Genomic DNA, 19,735 nt, shown 5'->3' on the forward strand with positions numbered 1-19,735 from the left:
GATCCCTGGGTTGAGAAGATCCCCTGGAAGAGGGCACAGTAACCCATTCAAGTATTCTTGATGGAGAATCCCATGGACAGAGGAGTCTGGTGGGTTACAGTCCACAGGGTGGCAAAGAGTTGGATACGACTGAAGCAGCTTAGAACCTAAATTCCTGGGGAGGGTTTGGAGGTGGCATGCAAGTCCATCCACTCCCCATGAAGGGGAACTCATGCTTCATGGGTGGCATTTCATTCATCTTCATGTGCCTAGAGCTGGGCCAGGGTCCCGGGACAGAGTTGTTCTCAATGGTGATTTATGCCCCACCCTCGCCTTTATGAATGAAGGCGAGGGTGGGGGCGCATACAGAGAGGGCAGAGTGGCTGGTACTGAGACAGATTTAAGGGTGGAACCAGGCCTAAGCAGGGGATAAACACACAGAATCACAACCAGAGAGGAGACCCAGTAGAGAGAACAAGCGGGGCAGTAGGGGTATTTGATAGGAATGAGGGAAACATAATCTTAGACTTCAATACGCTCATGTGATCCTGTGAAAAAAAATTACCTTCCTTCTGTGTGGGTTTATTTATGTACGAAGCTGACTACACGTACCCAAATACACACACTCTTGGGTAAAAATATCAGTTTACTTCCTTTCTGCTGCTGCTACGATGTGTGTGTCTGTCTGTGAGTGTGTTTTTAACGATCACAATACAGTTTTGAAAAGTTCATACATCTTTCATTTCAACACTGTTCTGCAAAAGTTTGAGCGGGGATGACAACAGAATCCAGAAGTCCGCTTTTGCAGGGAACGAGGGTTTATGTTCAGTACAATAAATGATCCCAAGATAAATACATTCTTAAAAAAAAATCCTGGATGGTGATGCATCCTCTTTCCAATACAGAAACAGGGAAGCTTGGCTGTATTTAGTTTGTCTGATTGCTTTTAAGAGCGGGAACAGGCTGGCTCCAAGAAACCACGGTCCTCTATTCATTAAAGTGTCAATAATGCCCGGTCCAGGCATATCGACAGCAGATTAGCTGGGGCTGAGTCTGTGGACAAGACCAGAGCCTTTTTTAACCCGGCTCGTTTCCAGATCAATACACCCATCAGCATTCGAAAATTAGCCCAAGATGAGATTTCGATACTCAAGGAGGTGTGTCATGCTCACAGGCCACCTCTCCAACCAGAGGTATAAATGCTGAGCTTCGGATTAGACACTTTCCATCAGCGCGGACAGGAGGGAGCATTGCTGTAGACCCCATCCCATATCCCCTGCCCCTCGCGCCTCCCCACCCCTACACACTCAACCTCCCCTCCTTGAGTCTACGTGAGTCCTCGGGGCTACAATCCAGCCATTTGCTTCAAGAAGCATTTGTTAAATGTGCACTTTATTTAAGACACCTGCCAGGCACTCATGGTGAGAGTGTATGGGTGCGTGGGAGGAGGGAGAGGGGAACTTAAGAAAGAAATGGCACAAACATGATCCTTGTTTGCACGGGGGCTTCCGAGTTTCTCACAACTCCTTCCGTTTTCCGGCTCCATAAAAGCCCTGCTGCCTAACACAAGTGTCTGTGATGGTGCAGAGTTCCTAAGGTCTATCGGTCAGTGTCAGACACTCTCAGCAGTAAGTGTGTGTGCGTGTGGAGGGAATGGGGTGGGGGGCATGGGGTGTGGCTTGGGACACACCACTTGCTGCAACCCGAGCCACTGAGGCATCCTTCAGTCCCGCTTGCAGAAGAGGGATTCTCAGCCTTCTTCTGGCCAATTCTTCACAACAACAACACGTTCACCCACTGAAACCATCTCAAGGAACAAAACCTATTCTTCCGTTAGTGATACACTCTGATCCTGTCTCTGTAATTTCATTTCCTTTAAAATATGCTGCTTGTACTAGCAGTTTGAAAGATATTCATATATAGAACCAACAAAAGAAAAAAGCCATCATCATTTTCTTTTGGAAAAAGGAGAGGGGAAAAAAAAAAAAAACATAGAATGCACACAACGTGGTGTGACCAAGGTGTGTCGCAGCACAAGGGGCTCAGAGGCCTCATCGGCCTAATCCCTGAACAAGTGTCCCTCCAGCCTGATCTCTAACCATCACTGCCCACCGACTTGCCTTCCCCAATCGGCACCCTGACCCTGGCTGCCCTCTCTCCTGCCTTCTCCCAGCTTGCTCCCCGTGAATCTTCTAGCTCCTTCCTATTCATCTTCCTTGAAGCACCATCCTGCTCCCTGTGTTTTCACCCACCATCCACAGCTATCTCCTCCCTGTGGGTGTACTGCCAAGGGGGTTGCTGGAGATCGGGGGCATATCGCCCCTGGCCTGCCATCTAGGGGGATGAAGAACAGGAGAGAAACCCCAGCAGAGGGCCCAGCTCCATCACTTGGGGGCTTCACCTCTGAGGTAATACAATAAGGTATCTGGTCCACACACAACTATGTTTTTTAAAAAGTTAAAAACAACTATATTTTTTTAAAGTGAAAGCATGAGTCTCTCAGTCTTGTCCAACTATTTGCGACCCCAAGGACTGTAGCCCGCCAGGCTCCTCCGTCCATGGGATTTCCTAGGCAAGAATACTGGAGTGGGTTGCCATTCCCCTCTCTGGGGATATTCCTGACCCAGGGATCGAACCCGGGTCCCCTGCACTGCAGGCAGATTCTTTACTGCTGAGCCACCAGGGAAGCCCTAGCTAACACTTAGATAGCATCTCTGTGTGCCAGACCCTCTTCTGTTTCACACTCCAGTACGTGGAAAGTGTAATCCTCACCGCAGACCTTTGCAATACTGATTCCATTTTACAGAAGGAAACCGTGAGACGCAGTTGGTAACTTGAGGTTCCCCCAAGCCAGAAAGCGCTGGCTCCCTGACAAGGAACCTGTCTGTGTGGTCACCTGTGGTCTGAATGTTTAGCACCTGCTCTGCTTATGGGGAAGCACAGAAGCGCCAGGGAAGCACAGAGACAGCAGAAGTAAGACAGAAGCAAAAACACAGATCCCAAAAGCTGGGGGTGAGTTGAGAGGCTCTGAGGAACAGGAGGGGAGTGGGATGCAATCAAAACATGGAGAATCAGACACAGGTATTAAAGGGGAGACATGGTCCCGGGCTGGAGGGGAAAGAAGAAGCAAGCAAGCTGCAAACAGCAGAGGTGGCTGTCATCATCCCAGGTAGGTGTCTAGAGCATCCGCGGTCGGCTCTGCCTTCTTTGCAGGCTGTGTGAGGGATGGCATATGAGCAGAGCCAGAAGAGCTAACACGCTGCTCTGAAAATAAAGCACACTTAGCGCTGGATAGAACCTTTAAAAAACTCAGAGGAGAAAAAAGCCAAGGAAAGAAATAATGAGGAGATAATTTTCTGAGACAATATATTACTGGATCAGGAGCAAAGAAAAGGCCCCCAATCCTAGTCCTATTCAATGGGAAAATGATTTGAAATTTCAGGATCTAAGGGCAAAGCGAAAATTAGGAAACCGTCCTGGCCAGATGGAACAGACAGTCTCATTTAAATTGAGGACCACAGTGAAAGTGTCAGACACAGGCCCTCCCAGCCACCCCTGGCTGGCCCCAAGGCTGCCTACCTTGCACGATGAGGTGGACGCGGGATGTCTTGGGGTGGTTGTCCGTCTGCACGGAGCAGGTGTAGGGGCCTTCATCGTACACGTCCACATTCTGGATCTCAATGCTGTACTGGGTCTGCGTGTTGCTCAGGAGGACCACGCGGGGGTCTAGGCACCACTTGTCATTCCCGGCGTAGAGGATGGTGCTGCGGTTCAGCCAGGCCACCCGGGTGACCCGATTGTCAATCGTGCACCTGGAGAGAGGACCAGATGGGTAAGTCAAGGGGACCACAAAGAAAGAGATGCCATCAGGGTCTTCTTGGCAAGACTGAGATGACTGGGCACCCTGCTCCCAGTGTACACACAGGCACCTCCTGTTTGCTTTGGCCTGGGTTTCAGCATCAGAGGCCTTGCAGAACTGCAGCCTCAGCACACTGGCTGAGTGACCCTGTGTCTGAAAACCCCTGAGCACAGAATGGTTTCAATGGTCCTAAATATTCAATAGCTATAACCTGGAGTCATTGTCCATGCCAAGAATAGCTCGGCCCTGGGACTACCCCCACCTCTCCCTCTGAGATTTCCATGATATGCATGATGATAATTCCTCGCTTTACTTTCTAAATGTTCTGGGTGTACTAAGTTGTCCAACACTCATAGCAACGCTACGAGGAAGGTCCTATTGGTGAAAAGAATTGAAGAACAAAACACTGAACGCTTCTCCTAAATCACACAGATAATAGCTGCTAGATCAGAAACCCAGACTTTTAACTACTAAACATTCTTCCTCTCATCTCAGAATAGCAGATTCCAACAGAAGGCTTTTGAAGTCAAAACTAAATACAGACCACCACCATTGCTATTTCTCTTCATTACACCCAGGGGCAGAAATGTTCAATTACTGCTAGACTGAAGGCATTTTCCAAAATCTCAAAACTGTTCGCACGTGTAAAAATAGATTTTCTTTCTTTTATTTCTGCATCTGGAGTCCCCAAATTGTGGAAGCTCCCTTCTCTTTTCCTGCACTTTCAAATTTCCTAGCTACTCTGGCCAAGTCCTCATCAAGTTTCTCTGCATTCATTTCCTTCTCTAGCTACACAGGATATGTTCTATGGCCTGAGGCTAAATTCACAAAGGCAGTGTCCTGATCCTGAGTATAAGGCTGGAAATAGCAACAGAGCCACAGTAGGTACAATATTGCCTCCAATTTATATCTTCTTCTGCAGAGTACAAAGCGCTTTTACATCCACACTGTGATTCCTGCAGCAAATTGCTGAGATAGATGATCTTACCATTCTCCGCCTTAAAGATCAGGCCTCCAGGATCGGAACGGTCGGATAACTTGCCCAGAACAGAGAGCTGGGGGTGATGGAGTCAAATATCTCAGCCAGGTTCTAATTCCTGGTCCTGGGTTCCCCTTAGGATGCGCAAAGGTGAGGTTTTCAGTGGGGAGGGACAGTTGCTCCCATTGAATTCTCAAAGTTCTCTGTGACCATAAAAAGCCTGAGGACTGCTGCCAGGCGCGCCCGCTCCCCCAGGCGGTCCCTCTCGAGACCGTCCTCCTGGTCTGTGCATCCTTTCCACTCATACGTGTGTAAATGTCACAGGATCATTGCTGGGCCTCTCAGGCGCGGGTGTGGAGGCTTGCTGAGAGCCCCTGTGGGGAAAACTGCTCAACCGGAAACACCTCTGCTCTGCTGTCCAGCTCACTTTGTGCCGCTTACTGATTTATTTTTTTTGGACAATAAAGGAGAGAAATGATGCGAAAGCTGACCAGTGGAGTATTTCTCAAAGTGGGTATGGACCACTTGCATCAAAATCAGGTGAGGTGTTTGTTACAGATCTTCTTGTCCTACCGATTCAGAATCTTTTGGAAGCCAGACACACGAATTCCTAACAATACCCCAGTTGGGTCATGTACCCACCTAAGTTTGAAAAGCACGGATGTAGAGAGCGGTGTCCAGGACCAGGCTGCATGATTTGTGGTTTTCAGTGCAAAACGCAAATGCAGAATCCTTTGTTCAAGAATTATTAAGAATTTCAAGATGGTGAGAGCACGGCATTTAACCAGAGCCGGGTCCAATGTGAATAAACACATACCCTGAATGGGTGACACATTTTATAAATTTCCTTGGACTCTTACCGAAATGCACATTCTGATTTGGTACATCTGGGGTGGGGCCTGAAATTCTGCACTTTCAGTAAGCTCCCAAGAGATGACAATGCTGGCGGCCCCCAGACCGTTTCTTCAACAGCATAAATCTAGAGGGAATCATATGCATATGAGGGCTTGAGGAGCACTGAGCTATTAATAGCACTTCACCACAGGAAAGTGTGATCAGAAAACCAGCAGATGAGCATCACTTGGGAGCTTATTTGAAACACAGATTCTCAGGCCCCCACATAAGATGTAATGAACTGGAACCTGTATTTTAATAAGCTCTCCAGTCACCAGAGGCACTTGCAGGCTGGACCGGTCTAGAGCACATTTACTGTCAGCTGCGATAATAATATCCTGAACATACCTGAGAAAGTGCAGCCAATAGAGGAAGCACCTCATGCTGGACCTCCCCTGATGCTGTGCTTTCCTTGCACACCTGATGCTCTTCCTCTCAGGCTACCTCACTGAACTGTGGATTTGACCCATAATGGTGTGAAATCCCTTAAGAACAACACACTCCACAGCTTGCTTTGTTGGCAATGTACCTGGGATGTCATTCATATTCATGACCTTAAGGGTGACCGCTGCTCAGGATTTTGCTTGGATGCAAATGGAGGAACTGGCTAAATTCATACTCACGGCTAATGTTTACTGAACACATATTACTATATGCTAGGTACCCTGCAAGTCTCTGGGGCTTCCCACGTGGCACTAGAGGTAAAGAACCTGCCTGCCAATGCAGGATTTTTGAGAGATGCAGGTTCAGTCCCTGGGTCAGGAAGATCCCCTGGAGGAGGGCATGGAAGCCCACTCCAGTAGTCTTGCCTGCAGAATTCCCCATGGACAGAGGAGCCTGGCGGGCTATAGTCTATGGGGTTGCAAAGAGTCAGACACAACTGAAGCGACTTGGCACACACACACTGCAAGTGTAACCTGTGTGTTATTTTGTCATCTTGAAAAACTTGGTTGGGTTCACTTATTACTGCCAATTTACAGATGAGGCTAACTGTGTCTAATAAATATTATCCAAATGAACTAAGATGACCCTGATAGTAAGCTGCAGAAACAAGATGCAAACCCAGTTTTTGTTTGTTTTCCCTAAAGCCAGTGATCTTGAATGTCCTTATCCAGGGCCTCTCAAAAGTCCCCATAATGGGATGAATTGAGAGAGTAGCATGGAAATATATCCATTATCATATGTAAAATAGATAGCCAGTCAGAATTTGCTGTATGACACAGGGAACTCAGCCCAGTGCTCTATGACAACCTAGAGAGGTGGGATGGGGTGGAAGATGGGAGGAAGTTTCAAGAGGGAGGGGATATATGGTATATCTGTGGCCGATTCATTTTAATGTGTGGCAAAAACCAGCACGATATTGTAAAGCAAATATTTTGCAATAAAATATATATTTTTTAAAGTCCCCACAACATTTGAATTCAACAAGCACCAGAACCACCTGTAATTCCTGATAAAGGACAGACTGCTCGGCCCCTATCTGGGCTGGGGACCTCATTTTGAGAACCATTAATTTAGACATTTCTCTGGTTGTTGGTGACATAAGAGCAGCAGCACAATGGGCACTAGGACTCTCATTTGAAACACTTTTCGACCACTTTATAGGAAAGAACTTTCTTACGACCAATACACTCTGGCAAGTCAGAAGCAGAGTCCTGGCTATTTTCTCCTCCAGCAGCTTAAATGCAACCAGGCCCCAGGTGAACGGAGCTGCTGCAGGACAGGCTGATCAACAACCTCGAAACTGCCTGAATAATTGTTTCTGATGCCCATCAAGGGGGCATCTCGCAGCCTCTTGGTGAACATGAGGGGACCAGGCTGGGCTTTCTCGTGAGTGTCTAATGACTGGAAATTGACTGAAATGGAAGCGGTCTCACCACACTGCACCACGCTCACAGGGCCAGACACGGCCGTTTGCAGAATCACTCATGCTCCAACACACCCAATTGCAGCGTGGTTAGGCGGCCCCCTTGTGAAATACTACATGGAAAATCTGGCATGGTTTCCATCCTGGCTTGGGACACTTCCAAGGTCATGAGTAGATGTCCAAACCACCACTGCTGGCTATCAGTCTTGCTGAGTCTCCACGGAATTAATGTGGCTTCGACAGACCTGGATCGCAGAGGTAACCTGGCAGCCAACTCCTGGCCCCTCCTCACACCTGCCACCTTCTATCTGTCTCATTTATCGAGTCTCCATCACAATGCACGGGAGACGATTCTCCCAGGTAGTTAAAAAAAAAAGTGAAAAGAGCGTAAGTGCACTTCCAAGCAGAGCCGAAGCTTCGGTCAGTGGGAGTCGGGAGAAGACTGGGTGGAAAACATAGTCACCAGGCTTTTTCCAGGAATAGCCCTTAATTCACTTCTACAACATTACTCCTAAAATCAGACGTATTTCATTACTATTTCAACTCCTCCAGGATGGGGATCAACTGTAAAATTAATCAGGAATAAGTAAAGCTTCAAACTCAACCAGCCCTAACTAATCCAGGGGAGAGTAACAAGACATAGCTACTTGTCACTGGAGAAGGAATCACAAGCCAGCATGAGGCAGGCCGGGAAGAGGAGGAGAGAGCCAGGAAGGACTGGAGACTCCCTGCTCCAACCCTGAAGGTCTCCATCCCTCTCCCACAGCCCTGAGACGCACCAGGCACCCACCCTGAGCATCCTTTCCTCTGCCCGTCCCGCGACACGTGCAAAGAACAGAGGAACAACCTCTGCACACACCGGGCTTCCAGCCTGAGTCCTGGGACTCCTCAAACTCCAATCATCTCTCCATTCAGAGCCTCAGTGCATGCCCTCACTTGTGTCTACAGTCCGGCCCTCCAGGCAGTGGTCCTCAGCCTTCCCTACTTCTCTGAAAGGGCTTCCCTTCCCACCAGACTGGAGGCTCTCCTTTCCCATGTATAGACCCCCCCTGGACAGTGCATGGTCTCGCCTGTATGCAACATCCTGGGAGGATCCAGACAGAGAGAGAAAACCTGGGAGGCATGGCTTGTCCACCACTTCACAGCGATGCCCGTGTCCTTCTCAGTCTGTCTGTCTTCACCCTGTTCTTTCCTTGGAGAGGTTTCTTACAGAGAATGGGCCTGGTCCATGTGAGTGCACGCCGTCAAGGGTGTCCGGCCTGCGTGAATAGTCTGCATCCCCTTTGACAATGAGGAGTCTCACGTGTAGTTGCCCAGAAGAGGACCAGCCCCACGGAGCCATGCCAGACCACGCCCCTGAATACGGTGCATGGCGGGGAGAGCTGATACACCTGAAATTTTCTGCAGCTGCTCCGATTATACCAAGGCTCTGAAAATGCAGCCCTCTGTGCCCTTAATCTTCTGCTGATGAATAGCGGCTTTATTACAGTGGCTACATTCGTACATAGAGGAATAGCAAGAGAAAATGATTAAGCAAGACTAAGATGAGTGCTGCAGAGATAAAACATAAAATGTGGATTTGGGGCCTCAAGCTCCTCTTGGATTTGGGAGAAAAGGAGAAAAAGAGACAGAGAGAGAAATAGGAACCTGGAAGCTGGAAGAAAAATAGTGCAGAAAGATCTGCTTGGCACCTTCTGAAGATAGACACAAAAAGAGTGTTGAAATAAAGAGAAGGATTATTGAAGAAAGACAGAACAGTTCTGGCCCGGCCTTTCTTAAACACACCTGCCTGAAGATCTGAGGACTATAATGGGCCTGGACAGTGGGTAATCCACCCATCCCTTCTCTCAAATGGCCCTTTAACTGCCTTTGAAAAGCGACACGTCTCCAGCAACATTTGAGCCTACGGCGAAGTAAGTGCTTCCGCCCTTCACAGCACCTGATCACAATCTCCTCTTATCTCACAGAAATGGTCTGGCTGCACCCTAAGCCTGGTTCCTCTGAGCTTGTGCCTGGCACCTCCCTTCAAGCTTCAGAGCAAAGCATCACAAGGAGGAGGGCCCAGAAATACCAACAGCGAGCTCTGTGCAGCTGACCTGTGCATCTCCCACGTCCGCTTCTGCAGGACACCAACCAACAGACAAACCAGGATGCTCCATCACCAACCTGCTGAAAATTCAGCAAAAAACAGCTGGCACCTTAGCTCTTTACTATAGGGGCAAGGGGGGTTGCTAATTTTGACCCTGTGTGTGTGTGTGTGTGTGTGTGTGTGTGTGTGTGTATTTAGTCGCTCAGTCATGTCCGACTCTTTGTGATCCTTTGGAAGGCTTCTCTGTCCATGGGATTCTCTGGGCAAGTATACTAGAGTGGGTTGTCATGCTCTCCTCCAGGGAGATCTTTCCAACCCAGGGATTGAACCCAGGTCTCCCGCATTGCAGGCCTATTCTTTACCCACTAAGCCATCAGGGAAGCCCAGTTTTGACCCTACTGGAATATACACTTGTATGAAATTGGCTTGGGTCCCCTACAGACACAAACATTGAACTCACAATTCACACTGGCCTCACATCTCTGAATTGCTACAGTTTCTGCCTTTCAGAGAAAAAAAAGATGTGTGCTCTGAAGGCCATCCATCCTCAGTCTATCTGTAATATGGATAGGGGAGGGGGCATACAACATGTGTCTTTCTATTCCAAGGATTTTTGGCTATTCTCAAGGCAATCTGGGTCTTGTGAGAGTCAAGGTGGCCTTTGAGATTGGAAGGAGCTTGCTAAAGAGAACAGAGCAAGGCACAGCATTTCAGGTAGAGAAAACAGCATAGCAAAGTGCAGCGGAGCTGTGGAAAGACACCAGCGTGCTTGCAGAAGGATGGACATTTGGCCTGTAAGGAGCATCAGGCTTTGGCAGAAAAGGTAGGTGAGATGAAGCCAGTAAGTGAGTGTCCTGCACTTTCTGTGTCCCATCCATCCACCTCAGACTGACTAGTGTGGGTCACATCGACTGTTTCCTGACCTCCGACCTCCTGTCGGCTCAGTTGATGGGCTGGGGAGGGAATACCACCAGTTGTCCACACCCCTGTCAGAGGTCACAGCTCCTGGCCAGGGGCCTCTGTCCCTGGTTAGAGCTTCAGCCTCCTCCTTTAACCATTCGAGACCTGGAGGTATCAGCCAATCCCCACTCCTGCCCCGTTTGTGCCTGGGGGTCCTAATTAACCATCGTGGTCTTTCCTGCACTTTGGCTGCACTTTTGTAAACATCCACTTTATTAAAAACTCTCCTCAAATTGCCTAGTTTAAGCGTGCCATTTTTTCCCTACAGGAACTAAGGCAGCAAGCCACGTGAAGGACTGTCTCCTTTCTCCTGAAGATAGGAAAGACCAGAGACCCAAACTGAAGAGTTCTGCAAGGACTACCCGAAAGAATCGTCAAGGGCCACTAAGCCACCGAGACACCAAGCCTAAGCCCCGCCCCCTTCTTCGAGGGTGGCCCGCCCTGGGAGGGGCCAGATTCCCAGAGGCAAATCAATCTGCTTCTTCTCATCTGTGTCTCTGATCCCACCAGCCATCCTGTCCTGACAGCCAGGCTGTGTAGAGCCCACACCTGAGGTGGAGCTTCACCCTGGAGAGGGTGGACCAGCTGGCAGGAGAGCAGCAGGGGGATGCACTAATTTTGGTCCAAGCTGACACCGTTCACAGGTACACCTGGAAAACCAGTACTCACTCAGGTACACTGGAGGTGGATGGTGTGTATCAGGGTGCCCGGTCATGCTGGAAACAGGCCTGAAGTCCTCCGTGTCCCTGAGCCCAGAGCTGGGGGTGGCTGGGGAAGACATGCCAGCCTGGCACTCTGTGCGTGGGAGACAGCCTCAGACGAAGCAGCACATGTGCCACGCTGGTCCCATCGCTGGGGCGAGTTTCAGCTCCAGCTCCTTGTTTGGACACACTTGGAATCCCTCCCCCAGGCCTGGATCCTCTCTCCGATGCCCTCCTGTCACCAGTCAGGATGACCTACGGTGAGGACTCGAACCACCAGCTGGGGAGAAGCTCAAGGCTGAGGAGACAAAACAGCACTTGGACCAGCGAGGCAGGAAGCCGGGTGCGAGTCCAGCCCTCCATCCACAGGGTATCCCCACCCGTGCAGCGCGTGGCTGCAGTCTGTCAGCCCAGCCCCTGTGGCCCTCGTGTTGTGTCTGTGCCCTAGCCCTGGTTCTGCACTTCTCTTCTGAAGAGGCCACGCCTGCCTCTCCCTGGAGGCTGCCTTAGACTATGGGTGCCCCTCCGCACCCACTCCCAGGGGCCGAGGTGCCCGGGGAGGGGTGTGTGTCCCCACGGCAGCAGTGGTGTGCCGGCTTCTGGGACACCTGCCCTTCCTGGCTGCCCCACCCCTGCTCCTTCTGTGGTCTCTCCGGGGAACAAGCCCTTAATACATCATTTTCACACAAATTCGCCTCTCAGGGCCGGCTTCTGGGGCTCAGGACTAAGATGATCCTGTTTGTAATTTTCACAAACGTTTTGCAACTGGGAGGTGACCCTATAAGAAAGGCTGCATGAGATGCTTGGGAGGCTGCAGAGAGGAACCAGCACAGGGTGTGGGGGGGCGGGTGAGGTGGGCAACGAGGTCCTGCTCTGGGAGGTGCTGAGAAGAGCCGGCAGCCAGACGAGCAGGCGGGGTGGGTAAGGGCCACCCAGGGGCGCTGACACCACGGGGCAAAGGGTCAAGCCAGCAGGTCCGAGCACCAGAAGGGCCTCCTGGTCGGGGTGTCAGCTGCCTGGAGGTGGGAGGGGCATGTGGACTGGGAATCTCAGGGCAGGACAGTGAGTTCTGAGTTCGCCTTGAACTAAAGGTACACACGCAGGAGCACAGGGGAAGGGAGTTGCCTCCACGGGAAGAAAACAGCATCCAGAGATGGGGCCGTGGCCACAGGGCTGTAGGTTAGGGTTAGGGTCAGGGGCTTATCGAATTCTTCACTTGTTTGACAAGCGGACCACGCAGTGCGTTGGGCGCTTAAGTGATGCCGCATAGGATGAATAAGACAGACACAGATATTTTGCTCTGCCAAAGAGAAGCTGAGACAGATTATAATCAATCATGGGCATTTTATGAGAGGATAGAATATGGTGTTGCACAGAAAATAAATAGGTCTGTGTGCTGCGTCTATGTGCCAGGGAAGGTGTTTTACTGAGAACTTTGCAGAAGGTGTATATTTGGTACTTGGAAGGGCCTAAGAAGTCATCTATAGATACAGACCCTGGAGAAATTTAGACACACAGCTATGTCCCTCTTAAGCCTATGGCTATGTAGCTATTTAGTTCAAAAAAGAGTTGCAAGGTAAGATGAATTGGGAGATTGGGACTGATATATATACACTGCTGCTGCTTGCTGCTGCTAAGTCGCTTCAGTCGTGTCTGACTCTGCGCGACCCCATAGATGGCAGCCCACCAGGCTTCCCGTCCCTGGGATTCTCCAGGCAAGAACACTGGAGTGGGTTGCCCTTTCCTTCTCCAATGCAGGAAAGTGAAAAGTGAAAGTGAAGTCGCTCAGTCATGTCTGACTCTTAGCGACCCCGTGGACTGCAGCCTATCAGGCTCCTCCGTCCATGGGATTTTCTAGGCAAAAGTACTGGAGTGGGGTGCTTTACTTTGTATAAAATAACTAACTAACGAGAACCTGCTGTATAGCACAAGGAACTCTGCTCAGTGCTCTGTGGGATCTAAATGGGGAGGAAAATCCAAAAGCAGGGGATGTATGTATACGCATGGCTGATTCACTTTGCTGTACAGCAGAAACTAACACATTGTAAAGCAACTCTACTCCAATAGAAATTAAAAAAAAAAAAAAAAAGGTTGGGGATGGGAACGTTTATCTCCTGATTCCTTAACTTGACATAAAACAACAGTGTTTTCTGGGGTTGGTGGATTCAAAGAGAGACTGTGCACTGAGCGCTCTGAAAGCTTGACAATGTACCAGGTATTACTTAGATTTTAAGATCTCTCCCATCTGGAGGTTGCTAGACACTGGTGTATTTTATCTGATGGAACCTCAGTTCCCAGTTCATAGTGAAGAGAAGCAGCGGCCATGCACCGAGCTTCTGGCCTGACTTCCACAGAGTCGAGCCAGCTGGATCCTTGTCTTCTTATCTCATTTGCTATGACAAGCCTGGGTCCCACCCTTTCTGCGATTCAGTTTTCCTATGTGTCAAATGGGGAAAAACTTATCTGCCCATTCAATCCTCAAAACCATCCAAGGTTCAAAGAAACATACAAGGAAAGTAGAAACAACTCGAGAAGAACAGGGAGGTGCTGATGTTTAAAACCTTGTGTGCGAACACACATATCCCTCTCTTCGGTATGATTTTCCAAGTCACCAAATCCATGCTTCCGTCATCACGCGGACCATTAAACAGCTGTTTACTGTGCTTCTATGCCTGTGGGGATGCTCTGCTCGCTTCTTAGAACAAAACATGTTCCTTACTATCTATGTTTTAGGAGCTTATCCAAAAAAGGAGATAACAACTGCTTAAAAGAAAGCAAGCAGGGGACTGGCATGGACAATTCAGTAATAGACACCAGACAGACTTGGAAAAGATGGACACAATCTTAGCTCTGAAGGCATGAAGCCCAGTCCTGAACCAAAAGCAGGGAGCCTTGCACAGAGGGATGCTCTCCACCCCTCTGGCCGCCTCCCCAAGCAGCAGGAAGAGCAGGAAGGATCCTGGAGGGTGAGGGTGGCTGGAAGGGGAGGCAGCAGGAAACTCCGAAGAAAAGATGCAGCCATGGAGTCAGCCCTCATGTGGCTGGAGATACATCAGCTGATCCTAGCGGAGTAATTTCCTTCAACCAACACCAGGCAAGTGATTATGCAAGTCCTTCACAGCACCCCTCCGGTGCCTTTAGTGAAACTCTATTAGCTGGTCTCTGTAGGAAGGGATTCTCACTGGGCTGGAGGAGAGCTGTCTTTTTCTGCATAAATTACCCCCTTATCTTGACCCTTCAGCAGCAGCTCAAATCATCCCAAAGCTCACTAGGTTGACCTCCTTCTGAACTCCAGGCAATGGGATGGGTGGGGAGGCTCCCACCTCACCCACCCTGGGTGGCAGCCACTCCGGCCTCTCCTGACTGACCTCTGGCCTCCAGCCTCTCTTCCTGCTGGAAGGACCTTTCTAGCAAATCTATTTGAGACTCATTTGTTCCCAAGCCTCCAGTGATGCACAGAACCCTCAGTATGACATTTCAGAACAGCTTACCAGGACGCCCCAGCCTCATCCAGACCCATCACCTTGCACAGAAGCCGTAAAACAGGGTGTGTTTGTTGAGTTTCTCCCAGTTTCCACATCCCATGCTGCCCCATCTGTCTGCCTAGAGCACCTCTCCCCACCTCCTCCCCACATGCACCTTCCTTCCCACCTGTCATGCCTGTGCTGACATCCACCACCCTGCAATACCTGTATCCGTGGTCACCTCTGTCACTGCCTAGGCCACATGCCCACTGTGAAGGCAGGGCTCATGCATTTTCTTTTTTATTTACCCCCCGGCCCAGTTGTGCTCAGCATGGCACCTCGCCCATCCTCACCCCCCAGTTAGTGAATGTCCAGAGGGAAGGCACATGGCAGACACACTCCACCCCAAACCAGGCTCCTCTGAGACCAGGCTGGCCTCAGGCACAACCCAAACACAGAATCGCTCCAGCTGCCCTCCACGGCGACTCAGGAGCCTGCCCCTCGTGGCACATGGCGAGCCACCAGAAGTCACCACGGCACAATTCAGGCTCCATGAAAGCTCGAAACGTGGGCCAGGAGGACGCAGCAGACATTGCATGGGAGTTTGGGGTTGTTTTATTAGTTAACCAGGAAAATAATAGCTAAGACTTTCTGATACATGATAGCAGGCAAAATCCTTTCATGTATAATTATATCTCATGGACTTATCAAAACCAGGCCGGAGGCAGAGACAAATCTCTACCTCCAGACACAGGAACCTAAACCTGTGATCACAGGTGAGTCGCTCCGCTTCTGTGAAGCTTCACCTCAGTTTCCTCACCTGCACGAGACAAGCTGTCTCTGCAGGAACCCCAGCCCTGCAGGACTTCCCAGTTCCCTGCCTGGGCTCCCATCACTGCATCCTGGTCTCTGACAGGCAGGGCTGTCTGACACCCACAGCTGTCCTCTCCTCAGCCAGGTGAACAGAGAGAGAAAAGTTTAGCAGGTTAGAACAGAAAGTGGAGTGAGACTGGGAAGACGAAAATGCCAATTGCTGAGAAGCAATAAATGCCAACATGCCTTCACCCCTTATGCAAATTCTTGAAAGAGCAAACAAGCATGTTTAGTTTCACCTCTAAGAAGAATCCAATAATATTAATTAGAATTTAAGCACATTAAGTAAAATCAGCAACATGATGGCTTCTTCAGTGGTAATTATCAGAGAATTGCCAAGTCAGGGGATGAAAGCACAGATCTCCTTCGTCCCACTTGGAGACCTGCCAGGTTCCCTGATCTTGTGGCTTTCTATGTCCGATACAGTGTTTCCTAGCATCTCCCCAACAAAGCTGACCAAGTCTCCCCTTGTTTCTTTCCCCACTAGTGAATGGATTTCAGATGCAGGGTCCCACCTTGCAGGGTAAGCCCCTCTTCTTGGTCACCCCTGGGCTTCTTTCTCCTACTGAGAATGTGGTGCTAACACACATCTGTACTCCCAGAGTCCTAACAGGATGCATTTTGGCAATTTTAGCTTCATCAAAACCGGTTTAAAATGTTCAGTGATCAGAAGAACACCCAGGGAGAAAGAGGGTTGCAATATAGTTACCTGCAGGGTTGAAGATTATTCTCAACGAAAAGCCTGGGCCAAATTGCTCAGAAAATTTAGGAAGAGGGAGTGGAGTAGAGGAGGGTGGGGGAAGCAGTCACACTGCTGTCTGAGCATCGTTCACTGCTTCCAGGGATGTGGTACCTCCCATATTCTTTACATCCTTCACCCTTGCCTTTCTGTAGAGTGAGGAACATGCCAATTTGGAATGATTGGTGGAAGGAGGCAGCTATTGCATCTGTGCTAAAGAAAAACAAGAATGATAATAACAAAAGTCTAATTTTAATTTCCTAGCAATTCTCTCTTCCACAGTTTTGAGTGAGAGCAGACAGGATGCTGTAGACTGATCTAAAGCTGGCCTTGCTTCTAGGTAGGCATGGGAAACTGTCCCCCCCTCCAGCCCCCACCAAGGTCTGTATTTAGGAATTTCTTCTAAAAATATATTTCTCCTGTCTTCAAAATGAGACTAGGAACCCACAGGGTCTAAGTGATGAGTCAGAGTCAATTGGAAACCACAAAGCTGGACTCAGGCTCCCAGGCTCTGTTTGCAGCCACTTTGTTATCTTCCTGGAGGTGAAGTCCAATACTCAGATCAGTACTCATGCAGGAGGCTGCAAGAGTACCTTCTGTGTTGGCTGTAAAACAGTCATTAGAGACCTAACGGCAATGATGCTTCTCACACAATCATGTGCATTATATAGTGTCGCCCTTTTGAGAAATGCACATCACTTTAGACACCAAGTCCCACCCTGACCACCTCCAAACTTCTCTTTTAGAATATGTGGCCAAACGCAAGACACAGAAGCAACCTAAATGTCCATCGACAAATGAATGGATGAAGCCGTGGTATGCATATGCAATGGAATATTACTCAGCCACCAAAAATAATGAAATAAAGCCATTTGCAGCAGTATACATGGGCCTAGTGAGTATCATACTAAGTCAGACAGACAAAAAGAAAGCCCATATGGTATCACTTAAATGTAGAGTCTGAAATACAATACAGGAACTTCCCTGGTGGTCCAGTGACTGAGAATCCACCTTGAAATGTGGTGACATGGGTTTGGTCCCTAGTCAGGGAACTAAAATCCCACATGCCATGGAACAACTGAATTCATGTGCCACAACTACTGAGTCTGAGCTCTCCAGAGCCCAAGCGCCACAACTCAGGCGTACCATAACGCAAGATCCCACGTGATGCAATGAAGCTCCTACCTGCTGCAACCAAGACCCAAGGCAGCCAAATAAATACATAATCATATATTTTTAAATAATAACAAATACAATACAAATCAACATACGTTGAAACAAAAACAGACTCAAGACATAAGGAACAGATTTGGTATTACCAAGGGGCAGGGAGGGGAGGGAAAGAATGGGAGTTTGGGATTAGCAGAGGCAAACTATTATATATAGACTATATGAACAGGGTCATACTGTATAGCACAAGGAACCATATTAAATACTCTATGACAAACCATAGTGGAAAAGAATATGAAAAATTATATGTGTGTATATATATATATATATATTTTTTAATGTATGTTAGTCTCTCAATCTTATCCAATTCTTTGTGACCCCATGGATTGTAGCCCATCAGACTCCTCTGTCCAGGGATTTTTGACAAGAATACTGGAGTGGGTTGCCATTTCCTTCTCCAGGAGATTTTCATCTGAGCTACCGGGGAAGCCCGATGTGTGCATATATGTGTGTGTGTGTGTGTGTATAAAGATGTTGTTGTTGTTCAGTCTCTAAGTCATGCCTGACTCTTTGCAACTCCAGGGACTGCAGGACTTCAGGCCTCCTTGTCCTTCACTGCTTCCCAGAAAGTTCAGGTCCATTGAATCACTGATGCTAGCCAACCATTGTGTCCTTCTTCAGTTATACAACAGAAATTAACACATTGTAAATCAACTATACTTCAATAACATTAAAAAAAAAAAAAAAAAGAATACATGACCAAACAGATGCTATCTCAGCCACCCCATCCCCCAGCCATACTGCTTTGGCAAACTGTACTTTCCTGGGAACGTTTTGTTAAGACATGGCTTCTTGAGCCCATGCCAGGAAAAAATCCCAACACAGTCCTTGGTGGTCTCCAACCGCCTCGGCTGTCTCTGTGAAGTCTCCTGGCTAGTCAGTTAGATTGGGTGAACTACACCCACAAGTGTAACCCACTGGGGGATTTTTCTGTGGCTCCTGTTCCTGTATGAAGGAGCTGAAGACTACACAGCCTGCGGGCAGTCCACAGGAGCTGAGGAAGTTCCCTGGAGGGGCAGCTGCTGCCCTTTTGCTCTCTGCAGCTCCTGGCCAGTTTCTAAATTCTACTTCTGAGAGAGTGAGCCAGACTTGCAACAAACAGCTGAGACGTAACGTTTTCCATTCATATGCAAAAGACATTTATTATCTGTGGGACACTGTTTAGAAAGTGCTCTATTATTTGATTTGTGATAAGTGATTAGTAAACATGTTTATCAAAGTAAATATAACCGATAGAGTGACTTCAATTGGATTCACATACATTAGTGTCCGGGAAACCTGCAAAGCCCTCTTAAGGGGAATTGACATGTCACGTGCTGCGCCTGCCTCCTCTCCACCTCCCTCGTGCCCAGCCCTCTGCACTCAGACCTCACCTACAGCTCTGTCCAGTTCTCCCTCTAGATGCAAACTGCTGGTCACATGCAGGGGAAAGTGTAGGATGTATGGCCGAGCTTGCCCCCAAACAAGAACACCATTTGTCCACTAAAGCTTGAAAAGAGTGTCAAGCTTTCAGAGGGTCAATTCCTAAGGGAGATTCCTACTGGGTTCATCACTTCTGGGAAAAAGAGTGGTGCTCAGGCCACAGCCAGGCTCTGGAACTGCAGACCATAAAGGCAGACATCACTAACCCTGCCGGGATGACATTCTTTCTCCTATTAATAGCAACTTCCTGCATTCTGCTTGCCCCAGAAAACAAAATGAATGAGGCTTGGCTGCAAGTGTAGGGGAGAATAAAGCCCAGGATGGCAATAAATCGGAGTGCAGAGTGGCAGGCACTGTAATCCGCCGGAATGACGCTCTGGCTCAAGGAAAAGAACCTCTTTGGGGAACCAGTGGAGGGAATCGATGGCCATAAAAGCATCCGAGGCAGCAGCAGCAGCAGGAAAGAGAGATACCGTTGACCGGGACAGGCAGCAGATTGTAGGTTGTAAAACAAAATAGAAAGTCATTAAGCAGTGAGCAAAGGGCAGGATTGCGCGGTGTGGGCGTCACGGGAGACCTACGTTATAGGATTCAGGACCCCACCCTCCCATCCCACCCCCGCAGTCAAGAGGTCAGAATCTCCAGGACTCTGTCTCCAAGGCCCCAGGATCCTGCACAA

The 19,735-nt window shown here is 49.0% G+C and overlaps 1 protein-coding gene across 2 annotated transcripts in view; it reads right to left on the reverse strand.

Annotated features, from left to right (window-relative positions):
- The window catches only part of NTM (neurotrimin), a 422,112-nt gene that overhangs the window by 179,675 nt on the left and 222,702 nt on the right, over positions 1-19,735 (reverse strand). For both annotated transcript variants that reach the window (XM_010844696.1, XM_010844695.1), the window contains exon 2: positions 3,559-3,791. In XM_010844696.1, coding sequence (XP_010842998.1) covers positions 3,559-3,791 — 233 coding nt within the window. The remainder of the gene's footprint in view (positions 1-3,558; positions 3,792-19,735) is intronic.

The sequence above is a fragment of the Bison bison genome, unplaced genomic scaffold (assembly GCF_000754665.1).
Source record: "Bison bison bison isolate TAMUID 2011002044 unplaced genomic scaffold, Bison_UMD1.0 scf7180017864205, whole genome shotgun sequence".
Lineage (NCBI taxonomy): Eukaryota > Metazoa > Chordata > Mammalia > Artiodactyla > Bovidae > Bison > Bison bison.